At 36.7% G+C, this 23,183-nt stretch overlaps 1 protein-coding gene across 3 annotated transcripts in view; it reads left to right on the plus strand.

The window, feature by feature from the left end:
• Positions 1–1,839: 1,839 nt before the first annotated feature.
• The window catches only part of CHMP2B (charged multivesicular body protein 2B), a 28,743-nt gene continuing 7,399 nt past the window's right edge, over positions 1,840–23,183 (plus strand). The window contains exons 1-3 of one of the 3 annotated variants that reach the window (XM_009445899.5): positions 1,840–2,640; positions 15,851–15,942; positions 20,813–21,007. In XM_009445899.5, the coding sequence (XP_009444174.2) occupies positions 2,607–2,640; positions 15,851–15,942; positions 20,813–21,007 (321 nt within the window). In that variant the 5' untranslated portion in view covers positions 1,840–2,606. Of the gene's footprint in view, positions 2,641–15,474; positions 15,604–15,850; positions 15,943–20,812; positions 21,008–23,183 lie in introns of those variants that run through there. The other 2 variants (XM_063806911.1, XM_054680810.2) reach the window with 2 other exon arrangements.

Raw genomic sequence — 23,183 nt, forward strand, 5'->3', positions numbered from 1 at the left:
CCAGCCTCCACAAATGTGAGAAATAAATTTCTACTGTTTATAAATTACCCAGTCTGTGGTATTTTGTTGTAGCTGCACAGAGGGGCTAAGACATTACGTGCCAAGCACTACTTTGAATGTTTAATATATTAACTCATTTAATCCTTGCAACAGCTATTAGGTTGGTGCAAAAGTAACTGTGGTTTTCGCCAATTACTTTTGTACCAACCTAATATATGAAAGGTGGGCTAATGTTATCTCTATCACATATGTGATGAAAGAAACACGGAGAGCTTCAGTGAACTGGCCTAGGTCTTAAAACTTAAAAGTCACAGAATTGGTCACAGACCTGGGCAGTCTGTGTCCAGAATCAGCACTCTCCAATGTGATGCTATCTTTCTTCAAAAGCTGAACAAGGAGAAGAATGCACCCATTCAAATTATAACCTGAGGTACCCAAAGATGAAAAAATGGCAAATATTTCAGTTTCAGAGGAGGAAACTATGTTATGAAATACTCCAGAAAACAACATATATTTAAGTGTATCATGCCCTTTAAATAAGGAGCGATATAATAATACAAAATGTGTACAGGAGAAATGTGGCCACCAACTAATCAGAATGGACTCTAGCTAGACTGGTGCAATCAGCTGAATATCAGCCTTCTTCAAACTATGGGAGAACAAGCTATTAGAGTACTGAGTTTAAATAGTAAATATTTCTATTTTGTCTTTATTGTAATGAACAAGCCCTGTCTTTAGCTCCTGCTGTGCACTTTTGGAGGGTCTTCCATATGGTTGCTCCTAAGTATTTTGGCATTTTCCCAACTGTTACAATTGGGTCAGTGGGGGGGATTGTATAGGGGTAATAAAACAAGGGTGACTGCAGCAGGGAGGAGTACGATTACTACACACATAACAGCTTATTGCCTCTCATGCGTTCAAGCACAGCTCTATGCCATTCATTACAACAGACAGCCAGGGCAAACTGCCATAGAGCTCACTCCAGAAAAGGCCAGGTCTTGAGTGCAGAGACTAAATCTTCTCACTTACATGTCTTCCTAATGTTTCCTTACTTCATCTTCCCATATCTAGAATAACTTGAGGAGAAGCAAAACAATTACATCTTGCATATTACTACATCATTCTTAAGAAAGTTTTCTTGAACAGACTCTCAGCTAACTTTTAGCAGCAGCAGCAGCAGCAGCATTATCAGCGGCTATGAGGGCTTGGATATCTCAGGAGGGGAAAAAATGGGAAAGGCTGGCCTGATTATCATAAATAATAATCCTTGAGACATGATTCATAAATCCAGAAGTGGCTAATAATATTGGCATTATTGTTATAGTGTCAATATTACTAGCCACTTCTGGATTTCTTCCATATCAGAGATCATATTTATGAAAAAAAATGCTACCATTATTTTTATCCTGTGGAAGGCAGTGTTGCTTTAAACAGTAGAGACTATATACACGTACGCACGCATAGGTTGTATTTTCCATTTTATACATGCAAGGATTCTTTAAATAATTCATTACATTTTTTCTTTAACATGATATGCAGTTTTTCACAAAAAGCCCAAATAAACGGCTGTGAGGAATTCTAACAGGATCACCGTATAGCCATGACACTTTATGATTCATGATTTACAAGAAATCAAGAAATAGAGTTGGAGACATTTAGACCAGCCTACAAATTTGTGTGTGTGTGTGTGTGTGTGTGTGTGTGCGCGCGTGCGTTTTAATGTTTCCAGGCAAGAACCTTAAACAAAAAGTGTAGCATTAAAAAACTTCCCTTCGTCCCCGAGACCCCCCAACTCTAGACACTGGATCCCCGGAGACCCACGCTGGGTCGTCGGAGTCTGGAGCCGGGGTCGGCAGGTGAGCGGCTAGGGTCCTGCAGGGGTCTGCGCGGTGCGGGACAGGTCGCCGAGCCAGTCAGTGCCGAAAGGACCGTGAACTCCAGGGGCCAACAATCACCGGGTACGGAACTCAACGTTTCCGCCACTTCCTGGATTACTCGAATAAAAACAAACAAACAACAACAACAACAAAAATACTAACAGCAATGGGACCATAATAAATCAACTCGGAGTGGGTACAGGCGGTTCCGGGACAACCCACACTTAGTCTAGGAGCCCGGAGATCCCTCATCCAGCTTTCCCCGGGGCAACGGGTGAAGCGCTAAGCAAGGCTGATCACTGTCCTCAATCATCACCCAACCCACGCACAGAAGCCGTAGCCCCACGCTCTCCTATCCCCGCCAGCCCCAGACTCGCCCCGCCGCCAACTCCCGGCGCGGGAGGAACTGGCAGCCGCGGACGTGAGGAAAGCGGCCGCGGCTTCAAACTCCGTAGTGCGCAGGCGCGACACACAACGCGCAGGCGCCGCCTAGAAGTGACTTCTCCAAAAAGTGTCTTAGTTCCCGGTCACCTGAGCTCCGGGTGACGCGGCTGCGGTAGCTGCGGATACAAGCCTTCCGCGGGTCCTGCCTGGCGACCCCGACCTCCTCCTGCTGTCTCTCCGCTCCGCCACCCCGAACCCGCCAAGGTCCTGTCCTTTTCCTCCTGTCCGTTGCCAGCGTTGGGCCGGACCGGGCCGAGCCGGGCCGCCCGGGCGCGGTCTTTAACCATGGCGTCCCTCTTCAAGAAGAAAACCGTGGATGGTGAGTTCCAGGCCGGGCAGAAGGGGCCCAGCTCTGCGTTTTCTCGGCGTCTTTCGAGGCCTGCTGGCCGCGATTCTGCCTACTGTCCCTGGAGGCGGGGCTGGATCAAGTGGTCCCACAGGTGACCGCCCTCGCCGCACCACTTCTCTGCCTCCCTCTTGCTTCTGACTCACCTCACCTTAGGCTCACCTAGGCAGTCTGGTTGCTTCCCTATCCTCACAATTCCCCCACCCTCGGGTTTTCCTCAGCAGGATCCTGAGCGTTTCGAGGAGGCTAGCGGGGTGCTGCTGGCCCTTGAGTGTCAGTAGACTTGGAAATCCGATGGATTTCTTGTTGGTTTCCTCTGCTTCGATTGTTGCTCTTCAGTTGGGCGATATACTACTTGTAGGCATCCATACAGGAAACTGGCAGTCTCGGAATGGGGAGGGGAGGGGATAACAGGCTCCAGTTAGGAAATGAAGTTGGGTCTGGGTGAGTTGCTTCTTTAAGAACACCCCATCAGTAAAGAGATGTGAAACAAATGCTTTTTTGATTAACCCCAGTAGAAAAATAAACCCAAGGGAAGTGCCCAGATTTAGTTTTCATAATGGATTTTTCTCCCTTATGATTATTTTTTGCCAACTAAAGTAAGAGATGGGGTATATATTGTCTTCATAGAAGTTTAACATGTAAAGATAATTGTGTTGTTTCCCGCATTTAGCTTAATATCATCTTAAGAGGGGAAAAAAGTGAATGTAAAGGAATGTACAAGTTTTATGGTGCTCATATGCGATGCCTATAATGTGTTTATATAACACTTGATGTTTTCATTGATTGCTACCAGGAATTAAATTCATTCAAGTTATTTAAAAATTGTGTTCCCCATTATATGTTTAGTCTAGGTTGTTGCTGGTTCAACCAAAGAATCACTTCTTTGTAAGGGTCTAATTCTGCCACAAAAGGAGCAGTGGTAGCTAGACAGTGATTGGTACAAATAGGGTGCTCAGTCCAGACCTGGACGTAACTCCTTCATTCCTTTGTGTTGACTGTTCCAATGCCAGCAAAATTATTTTGGGGAGGATAACAAAGAAGTCATCTCTGCTCTGCTGCTGTACACTTCATTTCAACACATAATCTACTTTACCTCTAATTTATCAGATGACATAATACATTTTTCCTTACTCTGGGTGACTGAACATTTTTTTGATTTATTGACTTTTTATTAAGTACCATTTGCAATACCTGGAATAACTACCAACTTGGTATATAAGGTGATACAGTGATGTGAAATGGATTTTATGTGTGCTTTTCATGAGAATGCTGCTTAATCTTTAATATGGCACTTTATTTTTTCAGTGTTTTAGCTGCCACTGTTGAGAGCTTCACTTATTTTACAGTACTCCAGGGAGTGGGGGTGGGGGAACGATTTATTTTCTTTTTGCTTGAGTTTTATATAGTTACAGTTTTTTTTTGTTGTTGTTTAGTTTTATATAGTGAGAATTTACTAAATGGAGAAAAAATGGTTTCATCTCCCTTACTGTGTTGTTACAATTAGAGTTAATTTTTTTTTTTAACAATAAAAGCCAAGCATACTAGTTTTAATCGCCTAATACCTGTCAAATATTTTCAAAGACATAAATCTCAGTTCTGTGCTTCCTGGTGCTTTTGGAAATTTAGTGACTATTGTACTTGAAGTGTAGAGGAGAGAAAAAAAGACAATGGGGATGTGCAATGAGTGTTTAACTGTATACTCATTTGCAGTTAATTCTTCCAAGAAATAATGTTTTTGCTGAATAGACTTATTTGTAAAAGAGTCTTAAGGACTCTTGCTAGGAACTATGCCACTAAATTAACCATATGTGCAATTTCCAAATGTAAATTTGGCCAGCAGGTACATTTACTATAAACTACCAAGATGCATACTTGATGTTTTCTTATATTATTGTGTCAATTCCAGTCATTTACTGACATCTTAATAAATAGATCTGTATTTTCGTTATTTTGACATAGAGCTTTACTTTTTTTATTCCCTGTTTTATTGAAAGGAAGGTTTTTTTGTTTTGTCTAAAAGGTGACAACATTCTTCTTGGTAATGAGGCTGTATATTATGAATATGAAGTTTAATGTATTTTTATTTCTCTCAGATCGTTGGATTGATCATGAGCTCTTTTATTGTATGCTGACTTTTAAATCTGTTCCAGCAGTAATGAAATTCTGATAAATAAGGGAAATATGTACCTGCCTATAGATATGGGGAATAATTGAATCTTTTTTTCTGTTTGGATTGGCTGGAAGAGTTATATACTGTATCATTAAAGACTACTGCACATGTAAATTTAAAAGGAAGACAACATTACAGCACTTATTACTATTCAGAGTTATGTTTAATTCATTTTGACACAAAGATGAACAAGTCTCTGCAGTGTATACTTTGCTAAAGAAATTAATGAGATGTATACCTAAGAGAAGGGAAGGATTCTTTGGAATTTGAAATTACAGTTGAGTACTACTTGGTTTTTCTTTTACCTGTGTAAGGATATACATATATATAGTGTATTATGTTTACCTACAGTGTTTATTTTCCCCCTTTGTAGATTAATAGTGACCTATTTAGGGAAGCTAATTATGAACCTGTAAATCAGGATCCCGCTAGGACTTGTCACAAAAGCACAACTAAACATGCTTAAAAGTGAAGTTCTTTAAACACTATATAATTTTTGTCTGTTAACCTCAGTAAAGACAAATTTGACTAAGCCAACACTGTGCCAAGCATTGTGCATGCCATGTCTTATTTCTCATAAAACGTATAAGCACTCATATAACATCCTTATAAAATGAGAAAAGCAAAGGACTAAGTCGTGTGTTCAAGATCATACAGCTATTAAGTGTCAGAACTAGGACCTCATCCCTTTGAGTATTATTATTACTTTTTTCTTATTAGAGATGGATGCATGACTCAGTTTAATTTTGCTCTTATCAAGCACATGGAATTCTCAGCTTTTGGTAGATACCATGCAACGTTTACATTCTTTCTGGAACCAGACTTTTCTTTTGGAATTAGTGGTAGAACTTTACTTTCTAATGGTGGTGGAACTGGAAATAACCCACTCCTGACTCTCCCTGGACACAGCATTTCTTCGAAAGTATGGCCAGTTTCTTTTTGCTTTTCATCTAAACCTTTTGAAGGAGGAGTGATGTCTTATCTCCACTTCTTTACTTAATAGACTGCCTCCCCCACCTTACAGCAGTTTGCCTTGCATGGCATGCAATGAGATGTTGCTTAGATCATCAGTAACTTCTAGATTGTCAAATCTAATGGCCATTATTAGTGATCATCTCTTGGGCCTATGTTTTGCATTTGATCCTGATAATTAATTTATTCTCTGAAATTCCCTCTCTTAACTTCCAAGACATAGCACTCTCTTAATTTTCCTCAAATTCCTCTGACCACTCCTTTCTTTCTCCTTTCCGTATTTATTTTATTTTTTTTTCTTTTTCTTAAACCTACCCGTTATATGTTAGTGTTCTTCTTGGTTCCTTCCTACGCTACCACTGTTCTAACTGCATTCTCTCCCTGCATGATCTTATTTACTCCTATTTTAATTATAACTTAAGTACTGATGGATCCCAAATTTGTGTCTCTAGATGTATTTTTGAGTTTCAGGCCAGATATCCAACAATTTGCTGAATATCTGTACCTAGGTGTCTCACAGTACCTCAAACTCAAGATCCCAAACAGAACTCATCATCATATCCTTTGAGGTATCCTCTTCCAGTGTTGACAGTGCTTGATGTTGCCTTCTACCATCAACTAATTACCAAGTCATGCTTCTTTCGCTTCTTAAATATTGGACACATAGGATCTTCCTCTCTGTGTCTGCAACTCTTTCCTCTATTCAGATCCTACTTACCTTGCACTTTACGATATCACCTTTTTGCTTTTCTTTCCTGTAGCTTCATAGCCCTTAAATCCTTCATCCACAAAGTTGGGTATGTAATTGAAGCTTGAACCCAAATCTGACTATGTTACTCCTCAGTGTAAACCCCTTTATGAAATCTCTGGCACCAACAGGATCCACTGTGAGTGTTTTAATAATGCGTGTATGGCTCTCCTTGAACTGGCCCTTCCCTTTCTTTCTAGCCATGTCTCTGGACATTTTAGCATCCAGCAGCACTGTTCTTCTGTTCATTGTTATCTCCCATACTCTTTCTCACCCTGACATATTTTTGCTTTTGATGCCCTTATGCCTAGAATTCCCTTTTTCTCTTCCTCTAGCTAAGCTGAACTATCCTAGGTTTATTTCTTCTCAAAGTCTCTATGAAGTACTCCTTATGTTCCCCTTTTGTGGCATTTCTTTCTGACTTGGATTCACTAGAACCATAGTAGACCCTCCTGCACTTTCAAAGTTGGATAATGCTTATTCTGAGTCTCTTCTACATTCCATATTTGTAAGGGGCTTCAGAGTCTTCAGCAGAAATGAAAATATATCTGCAAGAGTTTCTAATTTAGAGATTAAATATCTAAAATAATATCATTTACTAACCAAAGTAGTGTTCCAATATCCAGGGCTTAGAAGAGTCTGGATCCACACTTTGCCACCCATTGTGAACTTTAGTGCAAGTTAGAGGTAATTTGAAGAACCCTACAGAGAAAAGAGGAACAAAGCTTCTTGGCTTTTGCCTCATTGGGATGATATTTGTATATGCTAGTTGTCTAGAGTTCAGAAACTGTGAGGTTTTGACTAAGTTGGGATAAATCCCCTTTCAATGTATTAGTTGTGATGCCACATTTCTGATGTTAAAAGGAAATAAAACGGAATACCCTTCAGAAACATTTTTTCTGTATTCCAGAATAAAATACACTATTCTCATGGTGGTACCTGCGGAATTCAGATCTTTCCCAGGATGCTGTGTGTTCCTTTAGTGCTTCTTATTCTGGATATTTAAAAAACTCAAATTTTACTTTCTACTTAACCCCTACATTCTTGACATACCAAAGAAAAATAATTGAACATGGGATTGAGGAACACAGTATACTCTTCTGAGCATTTTCTTAGAAAAAAACATTCTCCCTACTTTTAGAACAGATATTTCTGTAGGAAAAATGTGTTCCCTCTGTATTTCTGCATCCCCAGCATGACACCAAAGACAGACATTTCCTTTCTGGCTACCATTTCCTATCTTCAGGTCCATTGGCCTGTGAGGCTTTTCTTCCAGGACACATTGCCTCTCATTCTCTCATTTATCTAAGATGAAAAATGTGCTTTGACAGTTTTCTGAACTGCAGTTTTATTGATGATGTTACTAAAGCCTTTGCCGTTGAGGACCAAACGAGACTCAAAAGTCTACTGACATGAGCCCATCTCAAAACCATCTTTTAGCTCTTGAAAACCACTGGCATTTTTATGTTTATAAATTGGTTCACATGAATTCCTCAGGGCTTGAGTGACTTTTGAGAGTTACTAGTAGGAGAAAAAAATTATTTTTGCTACCGCATATGCTACTGTAGGGCTTGGCTTGACTCCCCAATTTCTCTTCAGTATTTTGCCTCTTCCAAGTCCTGCTGTTTTTCAGTTTAAACCTGGTTCTTAAGTTAGTTGGCTCTCTTGACGATGTATAGGTAGAATAAAGCTGTTGGCATGAACCCCCTTTGTTCTTTTTGTTTTCTATAGTTGCCTTTTGTTTTCTTTTTACCGTGTATTAGAACTGATTAGTTAAGCTGATAATATTTGTCCCTGAGTGTCAGATATACCATTCCCAAAACCTGAGAAGCAAATTTGGTTTGCATATCAAATTCTAATTACTTTGTACCCACTCTCACTGTCATTTTCCTTCTGCATTTGAATAAATCTTGTTCCTAGAACCAGAACTTTCTGGATAGTGACCTTTAATGTTTCTTTTTAATGCCTTAGCTTTTGAGTTTGTCATATTTTTGCAGTTTTTTTTTCTCTTCATCAAGTCAAGATGAAACATCCTTACGTAGCCAGGACTTCTTTTCACGTTACTGTTCATTGGCAAGCTCCATCATGCCTAGTTAGCTGAATTGACGCTCACTCTGGGCTTTTCTTATATCCATAGCACAATCAGGGTTTGTCCAGTGCTGTTACCAGTGTCACAGTGCTCACTATTCCCACTTACACTAGCTGTTACAGAGCTTGCAGGTAAAGTCTAAAGTAGAAGCTACCTCTTCCCTGGAGATCTTGATACCTTAAAACCAGTTAGTGGAGATTATAAAGTAGGATGTGGGAACATTTTGTTTCTATCTCAATTGATATGATGATTAGGTTTAGAGTAACTGATAGGCAATAAAATCAATAGATAAAAATATTTTCTCAAAAGAAATACATTTAATAGTAGGAAATTTGGCTTATTAGATTTAAAAGTCTGTTATGACCTTATAGTGAAAAACACAGCATACAGTATAGTGGCTACTTGTCTAGTAGATCAGCTTGAATCCTGCTGACCGATGGTGATTTGCATACTGTCCCAGCATTCTTGAGGCATTCATCCTGAACTGCCTTGCAAACTTGAGATAGCTCCCCACCTTCCCCCAAAAGAAAGGCACTTTAAAAATAGTATTACTCACAAATTAATGAATGTCCATATTTATACTTGATAATTACTTTTTGCTTTTATCCTCAAATGTACAAATTATATCTGAACTAATGGTAGGGAGGACAGGCATGATTCAAGTTGGGGCTTGGCCTCAAACCCCAAGTAGAGAATTCTGGTGAGCTAGACTGGACCATATGGGAGACCTTTTTTGTTTTGTTTTTATTTTTTATTTTTTGACTTTTTATTTTTTGTAAGCAGATAAACCATATTGACTCAGAACCAAAAAAGGCAGAAACACCTTGTGTCTCTTAAGTCCAAGATTTAAGTCTATGATCTTATCACTCTACTGTAGACCTGTGTATTTCCTTCAGTAAGAAGAACCTGAAAGACTTGAGATAGGCTTTTAATGCCCAGAGTGGAGCCGGCCTGGGTGGCCTTTTCTAAGTGTTGTGCTGGGCGTGGGTGAAAAGAGGGTGGTGGATGAATCAAGCTTCCAGACCCTTTTTATCTCACTGAATGGTAAGAGAGAGAATATACCATATCATATCCATGTACCTTTGGCATTTTTACAGTGTGAAGTTTTCTATTACCACCTATTATGATGTCTTTGAAACAAACCACAAGGTAGATGAAGTCCTAGAGAATGAAAAATTCTGTGTACACCTTTATCTGCCTGAAGAAAGAAGCAGAGGATAGACAGGAGTCAAGCACTCCATCTCTCTTAGGTGGCAGCAGTACCCTGTACATGTTTCTGTCATGATCTTGCCTCACATTGAAAAATCGGGAAAGTAGAAAGTTATAAGGAAAACAGCCAATTATTTCAATGTTCCACATTTCCATTGTAGAAAGCTACCTATCATGTTTCAGATTTTACTATTGTTAAATTATCTTTTTTGACAACTGATTTTGTTTTACGTTTTAAAGACATGTGTTAAATATGCCTGTAAGAGGAATCCTTTCACATTTCAATGTATATGTTTGTACTCCCATAGATCGCTAGTAAGTATGATATATTGGGATGCTATTTGCATGAAGAAAGGTGGGACTACAAACAAGCAAATAAATAAATATATGTATTCCCTTCTCTTAAAGAGATTGTAATCTTGGGATGGAATCATACCTACTAAGAAATAAATCTAGTGGATAATAAATTTGGCTGTAAAAACATTAAAATTGCCTCAGACCGTTGTCATATTATTCCTTCTGAATTATCTAGAAGACCAAATTATTAAATGTGGATTTAATATAGAGATTGTTTTAAAAAGAGAAGAGTAATATGTTAGTTTTATAGTATATTTCTATTGTCTCGTATGAAAATATGTTTTACTGTCTTTTCCTACTTACCATAATATGTTTTAAGGTGTTGTGATTATGTTTTAGTATGTAACATTAGCCGCTCTGAGTTTATAGCTTAGAACTGTTTAAATATTAATAGGCCTATTAACAACTATGAGGCTGTGGAATATGCAGTAGTTAATTTTCTTTATTTTTCTTTTTATGATATACAGTGACTGTTATGATACATATAGTTACATTAAATTGAGAAAAGTTAAAACAAACTATTTTAATTAAATTACATGTTTTGTTGAATTCTCATGTAATAATACTTGTTTTTCAGTAAAGATGGCTATATCTAGCCTTGACTCTGATTCTCAGACACCTATTGGGTGTTCAGCAATTCAGTTCACTTCTGACGGTAATTATCTAGAGTTAGGGCAGACTCTATAGGTGAAAGACAGTCCCACAAGACTGCCCTACTTCAGATGCCACTTGAAAGATACAGGTTGTGCTTCTGGTGAGTACTTCTGACTGACCAGGGTTTTCCTACAACTTCATCTTCAACTTTGATAATTCACTAGGACAACTCTCAGAACTCATCAGAGTGCTTTATTTACTGTTACTGGTTTATTTTAAAGTATACAATTAGTAATAGCCAAAGGGAAGTGATCCATAGGTCAAGGGTCGAAGGTGGAGGACAGAGCTCCCATGCCCTCTCTGTGTGTGCCATCTTCCTAGCATATCAGTGTGTTCACCAATTGAGAGGTTCTCTGAATCTCTTAGGTAAGGTTTTTTTATAACCTAGTCTCAAGCACCCACCTCTCCTGACATATGGGGGTGGAGTTAAAAGTTCCCACCCTTTAGTCAAGTGTTTGGTCTTTCTGGTGACCAACCTCATTCTGAGGCTATCAGCTACCCTCCCACACCTACCCCATATACTCAGATATGGTACAAGGAAGCTTGTTGTGAATAACAAAAGACATTCCTATCATTCAGGAAATTCCAAGGGTTTTAGGCCCTCTGTGCCAGGCACCCAGGATGAAGACCACACTTATATTTTTAATATCACCCTCGTAATGAAAAAAAAAGTATGTAGATAGAATTTTAGATCTTAACTTTCAGCAGTTGCTGTGCACCTGTGTCAATTATCTGGCCACAGTTTAACTTCTGAGTATAGTGGCTTGTCTTTCTGAGCAGTACTGTTGTAGCTTGTATAAGACCATCATCACCACCGGGCATGGTGGCTCACACCTGTAATCCCAGCACTTTGGGAGGCCGAGACGGTTGGATCACCTGAGGTCAGAAGTTCGAGATCAGCCTGGCCAGCATGGTGAAACCCCGTCTCTACTAAAAATACCTAAAAATACAAAAATTAGCCAGGCATGGTGGCGCATGCCTGTAATCTCAGCTACTTGGGAAGCTGAGGCAGGAGAATCGCTTGAACCTGGGAGGCGAACCGAGATCGTGCCGTTGTACTCCAGTCTGGGTGACAAGAGCGAAACTCCATCTCAAAACAAAACAAAACAAAACAAAACATCACTATCTGATACTGACAATTCATCTTATACTAGTTGAGTTTAGGGAGTCCTTAGTCCTTAGTACACAAAGGGGTTGTACTCCAGAAGTTCATTTATTATTTGAGTTTAAAAATTAGAGCACATTTTCTATGGAAACCGTGGGGTAAGTGGTAAATGTTTTTTATATCAGTCCATTGGCTTTGACAAAATAGGGAAGTAAGTCCAGAAGAGGATCGCGTGTGTTTGGGTGTTAGCGGATGAAGAGGTTCGTGATTCCTTTGAAAGACAGGGAAATGAGAGCATTTTTGTTATTTGGGGTCAGCCTATAGATGTCTGAGGAAAGATGTGTATTATGGGCTGAATTGTCCCTCCTGCCTCCCACAATTCGTATGACAAAGCTCTGACCACTCATGTGACTGTATTTGGGGATAGGGCCCTTAAGTATGTAATCGAGGTTAAATAAAGTCAGATGGGGCCCTGATTCAATGACTGCTATCCTTAGAAGAAGAGAAAGATCCACAAGGAAAAGGCCATCTGAGAACACAGCAAGAAGGTGGCCATCTGCAAGCCAAGGAGAGAGGCCTCAGGAAAAATTAAACCTGCTGGCACCTTGACTCCTTTCAGCCATCTGAACTATGAGAAAATACGTTTCCATTGTTTAAGCCATCTACTTTGCGATATTTCATTGTGGCAGCCCTGGCAAACTAATACAGCATGTTCCAATCCATGCTCTAGGGGACACTAGTATCTAGGAAATATTAATAGGTATTTCTTAAAAACAGTTCTTAATACGTTTGGTCAATAATCTATGATATATTCTTCATTTAAGGATTGACAATGCATACCCATGTATTAAACATTCCCAGAAGCCTTGAAGCAAAGAAATGTGTTTAATTTTTTTTTCAGTTTCAACATTTCCCAAATATATTTATCTGTGGATCATCCATGCCCTCTCTTTTAAATGAAATGTGTGTTTCCCATCAAGTCTCACTCATTTTAGAAGAAGAAAGTAGGTGGCAGAAGAGAAAGCCCCTTCTTTCTTTATCTCTGTTGGAGATGTGCTATGGTTTCATATTCCTGTATTTCAACAACAGGTAGAATAAATACCTCATTAGTAAATCCTGAGTATTAGATGCCCACCAGTATAAAATTGAGAAACAGAATAAGCAAAGGAGATACGATAGATGTCTTGTAGGTAGGATATAGGAGCTTTGACATCTTATTTTAGCTTTTATTCAGAAAGTAATTGTGGTTGATTAGTTTTATCAATAATATGACTATAGTAACTATTAACTGTAACTATTATAACTATAGAATAACTATAATTATGCTAAAAAAGATAAAGATTTTTGGCTTTGATGTTTTAATTGAAGTTAAATTCTATAACATTAACCATTTTAAAGTGAACAGTTCAGTGGCATTTAGTACATTCATTCACAATGGTGTGTTACCACTACCTGTATCTAGTTCTAAAACATTTTCATCACCTCAAAATAAAATCCTGTACCCATTAAGCAGTTCACAATGGTGTGTTACCACCACCTGTATCTAGTTCTAAAACATTTTCATCACCTTAGAATAAAATCCTGTAACCATTAAGCAGTGACTTAACCATTGTCTCTTCTCCCCAACCCCTGCCATATACCAATTTGTTCTGTCTGTATGGATTTACCTCTGATATTTCATATAAATGTAATTATAAATTGTGACCCTTTCTATCTGGCATCTTCGCTTACCATAATGTTTTTGAGGTTCACGCATGTTGTAGTATGTGTCAGTACTTCATTTCTTTTGATAGCTACATGATACTCCATTGTATTTATATACCACAATTTGTTTATCTGTGCATCTAGTTGTGATCGTTTGGGTTATTTCCACCTTTTGGCTAATGTTACTAATGCTGTGAACATTCATGTAGAAGTATTTGTTTGAATACTTATTTCACTTCTTTCGATCTAAGAGTAGAATTACTCGGTCATACAGTAATTTGATGTTTCACTTTTTGAGGAATCACCAAACTGTTAAGCATAGTAACCAAACCATTTTACATTCTGACGAGCAATATGCAAGGGTTCCAATTTTCACATCTTCATTAACACTTGTTATTTTCCTTTCATAAAAAATTATCCTTTCTAATACATGTGAAGTAGTATTATTTTCTTTAGGACTAATGATGTGGAGCACACTTTTTATGTGTTCATCGGCCATTTGTGTATCTTCTTTGGCGAAACGTCTGTTCAAGCCTTTAGCTCATTTAAAAGTTGGGTTGTTTGTATCTCGTTTCTTGAGTTATAAGAATTTTTTGTGTATTCTGCATACCAAACTCTTATCAGATATATTGTTTGCATATATTTTCTCTTATTCTATAGGTTGTCTTTTCACCTAATAATGTTCTTTAATGCATAAAATTTTTAATTTTCACCAAGTCCAATTTATCTTTTTTTTCTTTTGTTCTTTATGCTTTTAATGTCATATTTAAGAATGTAATGCCAAATCCCAGGTCATAAAGATTTACTTCTATGTGTTCTAAGGTTTAGCTCTTACATTTAGGTTATTGGTCTTTTTTGAGTTAATGTTTGTATACAGTGTGACGTAAAGGTCCAACTTTATTCTTTTTCATGTGGATGTTCAGATTTCCCAGTACTATTTGATGAAGAGACTGTTCTTTCTCTTGTTGTTGTTGTTGTTTTTAAATCTCTTTATTAAAAAGTTAGCCTAGTGAAGTAGTTAAGATCACTGGTTCAAGAGACAGAATGGTTGGATCCAACCAAATCTGGTATTACTACTTGCTATCTATGTGGCTTTGGGCAAGTCACTTAACCTTCCTAACATTCAGTTTTCTTAATTAAAAAATACTTTAATTCTTCAAAAGGTAGGTCTAAAGAATCCAAATGAATTCAGATAAATTAGAAAGATACTATAATTGAGAGGATACTTGCAGTTATCAGAGCATTTGTATGTTATTTACTCCTTACTATCCTTTTTTATGAAAAAGAAAGCTGAGGTTTCGAGTATTAACTAACTCTTCCAAGGTATAATCATGATGATCAAGTGGCTGAGGTGAGATTCAAATCCAGATCTGCCTCATTGGAAAGTCTGGTGTTTCAGTCTGTTAATATTTACTGCAGAAAACCAAACAGATTTAATAAACATATAACCTGTCTTCCTTCCTGAATTTCATATAGTATTGGAGTAAGGAAACATGAAAAGGGTGTGTGTGTGTGTGTGTGTGTGTGTGTGTGTGTGTGTGTGTGTGACATATATATGTGCTATATTTAACACTGTATACTAATCAGTTCTGTAGGGGAATATTTTATTGTGATGTAATACTTTTGGTTAAATCTCAGACTGTAGCATATTTGCATTCACCTGCTATCAATTCTTTGTATTTTATTAATATTTATAATTCAGGTTTTAATATTTAATTTTTTAGCATATTAAAGTAAAAAAATATTTTAACATCTAGTAAATCTAAGGGTTTTGTTTTTTTTTTTTTTTTTTTGGAGACAGAGTTTCGCTCTTGTTGCCCAGGCTGGAGTGCTGGAGTGCAATGGCATGATCTCGGCTCAACGCAACCATCACCTCCCAGGTTCAAGCAATTCTACCTCAGCCTACCGAGTAGCTCGGATTACAGGCATGTGCCACCACACCTGGCTAATTTTCTATTTTTAGTAGAGACGGGGTTTCTCCATGTTGGTCAGGCTGGTCTCGAACTCCTGACCTCAGGTGATCCACCCAAAGTGCTGGGATTACAGGCGTGAGCCACTGCGCCCAGCCAATATAAGATTTTTTTTTAAATCATGATCTGTGAATCCAGTGTTTTAAATGGTATTGAAAATTTTACAACCCATAAATTTAGGTTTCTTTTGTGATTCTCCTAGATGTAATAAAGGAACAGAATCGAGAGTTACGAGGTACACAGAGGGCTATAATCAGAGATCGAGCCGCTTTAGAGAAACAAGAAAAACAGCTGGTAAGTAGAACGTTAAATTTCAGTTTAACTTTTCAAACAAATTTGGAAATTACTGTAGGAATAATTAGCTAACTAGGAAGAAGGCACATGGCAGGTGGTAAGTGATTTACTTAACTAAGAAATGGCAGTTAATGATTTTTGTATCTTCTGCTTACCTTTGTTTATTGTGTCATTCTGCTGAATTTTATTGGGATTCTGTGTATTCTGTTGATTATAGAATCAAATTATTCTTCAGTTTGTGAGAGTCATAAGTATCTAGGAAGAAAGATTGCTCCAGACAGAACCACCTTCTTAGTTAACAGGAAGATGAAATAGTCATGGAAAACAAAGGAAGGTTATTTTAAAAATTACATTAACTCATAGGAGTCTTGCTTGATATTTTAAAGATCATTGTGTCTTTGACAATGAATGTACTTTTATAATAGACTGGTCTGGTTCATTTTTAAATATTCTTTATGCTATGTTTTTATGTGTATGTTGCCTCAAATCTTTAAAAAATATCTTTATTGAGGGATAATTGACATGCAATAAACTGTACATATTTCAGGTGTACAATTTGATAGGTTTTTGACATATGTATAAACTCGTGAAACCATTATTACAGTCAAGGTAATGAACATACCTGTCTTCCCTAAAAGTTTCCTTATGCCCCTGGAAATCCCTCCTACCCATCCCTGCCTGTCTCCCTTTTTCCTGGTGAAGCAAATACTGATCTGTCTCTGTAGATTACTTTTCATTTCTAGAATTTTATATAAATGGAATCATATAATATCAACTCCTTTTTTATGGCATCTTTCATTCAGCATAATTATTTTTAGGTTAATTAGTGCTGTTTCATGCATTAGTGTTAATTACTTTTTATTGATGAGTATTATTCAATTGTTTGAATATTTCACAATTTGTTTATCTGTTTACCAGCCAGTGGACGTTTGAGTTGTTTCCAGGTATTGGTTATTTGAATAAAGTTACTTTAAACATTCAATCAAAGTTTTTGTGAACATGGTTTTCATTTTTCTTGGGTATATTCCTGAGAGTGAGATTGCTGGGTCATAGGGTAAATGTATGTTTAACTGCTAAAAAATTAAAATTAAAGTGCTGAAAAATTTGCAGAGTGCCTGTGATGTTTTCTCTTCCCATTAGCAATGTATGAAAGTTACAGTTGTTTCACATACTTGGAGTTGACAGTCTTTAATTTTAGCCATTTTTGTGGGTGTATAGTACGTTGTCATTTTAAATTTCATTTTCTTAATCACTAATGATGTTGAACATCTTTTTATATACCTGTTTACTATTTACTTATCTTTTTTGCCAGAGTGTCTATTCAAATATTTTACCCATTTTTTCATCAAATTGTTTTCTTACTTAGTTACAATAGATTTTTATATATTGTGGAAACAAATGCTTTATTAAGTATATGTTGTACAAATATTATTTCCAAGTTCTTAACCTTGTCCTTCATTGTCCTAAGTGTGTTTTGAGGAATGAAAGGGTTTTTTGGGTTATTTTGATCAAGTACAATTTTTTATTATTTTATTCTTTTTTTCAATGTTGGAGTTTCTTACAAACGTCAATTAGGTCAAATTGGCGATAGTGTTTTCTAAGTCTTCTGTATCATTGCAGATCTTCTGTCTACTTGTCACAATTAGAGTGTATACATAAGAGTGGAGTTGTTAATATTTCTCATCCTTTTTTCTGTGATTAGTACTTTTAGTGTACTACTTAACTTTTAGTGTACTAGCCACGAGTGCCTAACTCAAAGTCAGTAATATTTTCTCCTATGTTTTCTTCTAGAAATATTACAGTTTTGGTTCTCACATTTAAAACTGTGAACCATATTGAATTAAGTTTCAGTATGGTGTCAGGTAAGGGTAGAGGTTCACTTTTTGCATATGGAAAGTCAGTTGTTTCAACATAATTATTGCTGACACTTTCCCTTGTCGTCTTTGTGGAAAATCAGTTGTCCAAACGTAGGCATCTTTCTGCGCTCTGTTCCATTGATTTACACGACTGCTTTTAAGCTAATACCGCATTATTTTTGTTAATAAAGGTTTAAAGTAAGTCTAAAAGCGTTAATCCTTCCACTTTGTACTTCTTTTTTCATAATTGTTTTGGCTATTTTAGGTGCTTTGCATTTCTATAGGAACTTTAGAATACAAATCAATTTCTACAAGAAAGATCAGATTTTGATTGGGATTACATTGAATAGTTACATATTAACATTGTGTCATAAGACATAATAACATAATGTTAACATTAACAGAAGACATATTAACATCATGTCTTCTGACCTATGAAGTTATTATGTATCTCTCCATTATTTAGATCTCCATTTATTTAGATCTTCAATTTTCCTCAGCAGTGTTTTGTACTTGTTGAAATGGTTGTGTGGTTTTCTTTTTTAGTCTGTCAATACAGTGAATTACTTTGATTATCAAAAGTTGAATCAACCTTTTGTTCCAGGGACACACCCCACTTGGTAATGATGTATTTTTTTTTAATGTATTTTCAGTTTGCTGAAATTTTAAGAATATCTGCATCTGTGTTCATAAAACATACTGATTTGTAGTTTTCTTTTTGTGTGGTGGTTTTTTTTTTGTTTGTTTGTTTTGAGATGGAGTTTCACTTTTATTGCCCAGGCGGCAGTGCAGTGTTTTTATTTGATTTTGGTATCAGGGTAATAATGCTGGCCTAGTAATGCTGGCCCCATAGCTTGAGTTGGCAAGGGTCCCATACTCTTTTCTTTACTGGAAGGGTTTGTGTAGTTCTTCCTTAAATGTGTGATAGGATTCATCAGTAAAGTCATCTGTGAGTGAAGATTTTCTTTGTGGGTAGATTATTAAACTACAAATTCTTTTTTAAAATAGATATAATAGATTAGGTTATCTGTCTTATTGAATGAGCTTTGGTGGCTTTAGTCTGTCAAGTAACTTGTCCATTTCTACTAAATTGTAAAATATACTGATATATTGTTTATAATATGCCCTTACTATCCTTTAACATCTTTAGGATAAGAAGTGATGCCCTTCTTTGCATTCTCGGTATTTGTAACTGTGTTCTCTCTCTCTCTGTCTCTTTCTCAGTTGTTTTCATCATCAGCCTGGCTAGTGGTTTATCAATTTGATTGATCTCTTATTTAAAAAAAGAAAATAGCTTTTGATTTTTGGTTTCATTGATTTTCAATATGGATTTTTCTTTGTTTTTGTTTTTGTTTTTTGTTTTTTTTTTTGAGATGGAGTCTTGCTCTGTCACCAGGCTGGAGTGCAGTGGCATGATCTCAGCTCACTGCAACCTCTGCCTCCCGGGTTCAAGCAATTCTTCTGCCTCAGCCTCCCAAGTAGCTGGGACTACAGGTGTGTGCCACCACGCCCAGCTAATTTTTGTATTTTTAGTAGAGAGGGGTTTCACCATGTTGGCCAGGATGGTCTTGATTTCTTGACCTCATTATCTGCCCGCCTCGGCCTCCCAAAGTGTTGGGATTACAGGCGTGAGCCACAGATTTTTCTTTCCTAGTTTATATATATATATATTTTGTTTATCTTATTTCCCTACTTTGTGTTTCACTTGTACTTCTTTTTTCTATGTTATGTTGAAGCTTATGAAGTATTCATTTTTTTTCAAATACAAACTTCAATGCTGTAAACTCTTCTAAGAGCAGTTTTAACTGCAACTCACAAATTTTTATGTTGCATTTTCACTTAAGTTCAAAATATTATTTTCTCTGTGGTTTTTTTCTTTAACCCATGACTTATTTAGAACTATTATTTTAAAATTTCTGCTTATTTCTGATTTTCTTTTCATATTTTTCTTATGAATTTTGAGTTTCATTGTAGTTAGAGAGCATACTTTGCGTGATTCCAGTCCTTTAAAATTTATTGAGCCCTGTTTTCTGATGTAGAATATGGAATACTTTGGTGATTGTTTAGTGACACTTGTAAATAATATATATTCTGCTTTCAATGTTGGAGTTTCCTACAAATGTCAGTTAGGTCAAATTGGTGATAGTGTTTTTTAAGCCTTCTATATCACTGCAGATTTTCTGTCTACTTGTAACAATTAGACTTTATGCTTAAGAGTGGAGTTGTTGATATTTCTCATGCTAATTATGCATTTGTCTATTTCTCCTTTCAGTTCTGTCCATTGTGTTTTATATATTTTGAAGCACTTTTATTACACATTGAAGATTGTCCTGGTATCTTTATGTATTGATTCCCTTATATCATTATGAAATACCCCTGTTTATTTCTGGTAGTATTCCTTGGTCTCAAGTTTATTTCATCTCTATTAATATAGCCACTCTAGATTGGCAGGTTTTGATAAGTACATATATAGCATATATTTTTCTGTCCTTTTACTTGACTTTGTTTTTGTATAAGTTGGTGTCTTGAGATAGCATATAGTTAGGTTTGCTTTCTTATCTAATCCGACAGTCTGTCTTACAATTGAGGTATAAAATGGACTATTTTATTTAATGTAATTATCTATATTATTAGTTTTAGATCTATCACTTTGCCCTTTATTGCTCTGTCCCACCAACTCTTTGCTTGTATGTTTTTTCCTTTTCTCTTACCTTCTTTTGGATAGTCTTTTTTTTTTTTTTTTAATTTTCTTCTGGGCTCTACATGTGCACTGTTTTGTAGACTTGCTTTGTATTCATGGATGGAGATACTAGTTCTGTCCTTTCCAGTAAACATGTAGACTAAATTGCCTCCTTAGATTACTCTTTTGCTCTATGACTTTATAATAGCTTCTTCCCCTCTTCATGATCGGGGACAAAGGGTCTGTTATGTGTATTAGATCTGTTCTTCTGAAATAAATTATTGAGGACTGCCCTTTAATAATTTTATTTTCTTTTGTTTGTTTCTTCTCTTAGGAATTAGAAATTAAGAAAATGGCCAAGATTGGTAATAAGGAAGCTTGCAAAGTTTTAGCCAAACAACTTGTGCATCTACGGAAACAGAAGACGAGAACTTTTGCTGTAAGTTCAAAAGTTACTTCTATGTCTACACAAACAAAAGTGATGAATTCCCAAATGAAGATGGCTGGAGCAATGTCTACCACAGCAAAAGTAAGTGAGAGCTTTTATATTCATAGATTTATAATTTTCTCAACAATATTTAAATATCAATATTGAAAGCAGATGTAAAAGCACCTCCTGGTGTACATGTGGTACAAAATGTGTGTAATTTTTAGTAAAATGAGTTATAATACTAGATAATCCAGGTAATTACTTCTAGATTCTTTATTGATATGTTTTAATACAAAATTTCTTGTTTGAGGACAATCCGTTTTCTTTCTTCTTTTCTTTTTTTTTTTGAGATGGAGTCTTGCTCTGTCACACAGGCTGGGGTGCAGTGGCAAGATTTTGGCTCCCTGCAAGTGATTCTCCTGCCTCAGCCTCCTGAGTAGCTGGGATTACAGGCATGCACCTCCACACCTGGCTAATTTTTGTATTTTTAGTAGAGACGAGGTTTCACATGCTGGCCAGGCTGGTCTTAAATCCCTGATCTCAGATGATTCGCCTGCCTCAGCCTCCCAAATTGCTGGGATTACAGACATGAGCCACCACGCCCAGCCAACAATCCCTTTTTCTAAAGATCACATGTAGCTTCTAATTCTATGAAATTGACTTTTAAAAGTATTTGCTTTTTTCCCCTCGAATTGTCAGAAGATTTTTGACCTTCTTATCTCATGATATGTTCTGACTACTTTTGAGTGATAATTTCCTCTTGATTCATTTTTATGAATGTGTGAGAAGGTCACATGAATAATAAGAAAGATTTATCAGAATGTTTGTCTAGAACTTATGTTTAACTTACTGCATACACACACAAACACATTTTTCTATATCTGTAATCAGTGTTTTTACTGTAGTTTAAAGGACTCTGAGTCTTTCAGTCATTTGATAAATAAAGCACTCCTTGATACTGTTAGTCATCAAAAGAGGTTAAGACAGAAACTGTGCTTTCACAAATTTTATAGTTCAATTGGGGGCTTAAGATATGTCTCTTGGAACCTACCCACTATATATCAGTCATGCTAAGCTTTATGAACTGCACAGACCTTTGAGTAGGGTGATCTAAAAGACATTGCATAAGACAAAGGTTTTAAGAATATCATTAGATGTTAGATGTACAGAAGAGGGATTGTGAATATGAAGTGCAAAAGAAAAAAAATAGCCTCAGAGGAAAGTACAAGCTTTATGTTAGGGAAATGGTATACACAGGCAATTTATGTTATTCATAGTAGTTATGTCCCATGAAGTCGGGAACACTGAAATAGTGCATATTGAACCATTGCTCCCAGGGGAAATACTGAGTTATATTTCTGTGAGCCTTTGCCCACAACATTTTTTCATCACCTAATCTGTACCTAACTAACCTTGTGTTTCTGTTTAAAGATGCCATATTTAATATATAGCTGATTTGCTCATATTGAGCTTATGACTAATGGGACTATACCTCATTCTGGAACAAAGCTTATCTAATGTGTATTTTCTCCATAAAGCACATCATGTCCTTCTTTCACTTAGGAACACTGGGCAGCATGTTAATACAATGCTTGGGGATCATTTTTTATCAGTGAAATCACCAACAAAAAGCACAAAAGTGAGAAAAATGTGACACTAAGTAAACTATGGAAAGGACATTTAATTTGCAGTAAGAAGGCAGAACATCCCCTTGTTTGACCTCAGCTGGAAATGTGCATGTTGGGTGACTCACATGTTTTGCTGCTTTGTAAATGTCCACAGATGAGCATTAAAACACTGCAGGTATTCATTTGAGGTTACAAATAAATTTTAATGAGTAGGTAAATTCTCAAATATGGAATCTACAAATAAGGAGTATTAACTGTAATTGCGTTTTAGACAGCAGAGCACATGAAAGTCGAATGCTGTGCAAACATACAGTTAGAAGGAATAAATTCAATCTTTGATAGCAGAGTAGGTTGATTATACTTAACAAAAATATGTTGTACTTGGGTGGTGGACACCCTAAACACTCTGACTTGATCACTACGCATTATATACATGTAACAAAATTTTATATGTAACCAATACATTTGTGCAAATAAAGAGTAGAATGCATCCATTTTGTGAAGTACAAAAAGTACAGTGACACATTATAATCTTTAAAAAGAGAAAGTTTCAAGCCTCAAGCCGGGCATGGTGGCTCATGCCTGTAATCTCAGCACTTTGGGAGGTCAAGGTGGGCAGATCACTTGAGGCCAGGAGTTCAAGACCA

Source organism: Pan troglodytes, chromosome 2 (assembly GCF_028858775.2).
Source record: "Pan troglodytes isolate AG18354 chromosome 2, NHGRI_mPanTro3-v2.0_pri, whole genome shotgun sequence".
Taxonomy (NCBI): domain Eukaryota; kingdom Metazoa; phylum Chordata; class Mammalia; order Primates; family Hominidae; genus Pan; species Pan troglodytes.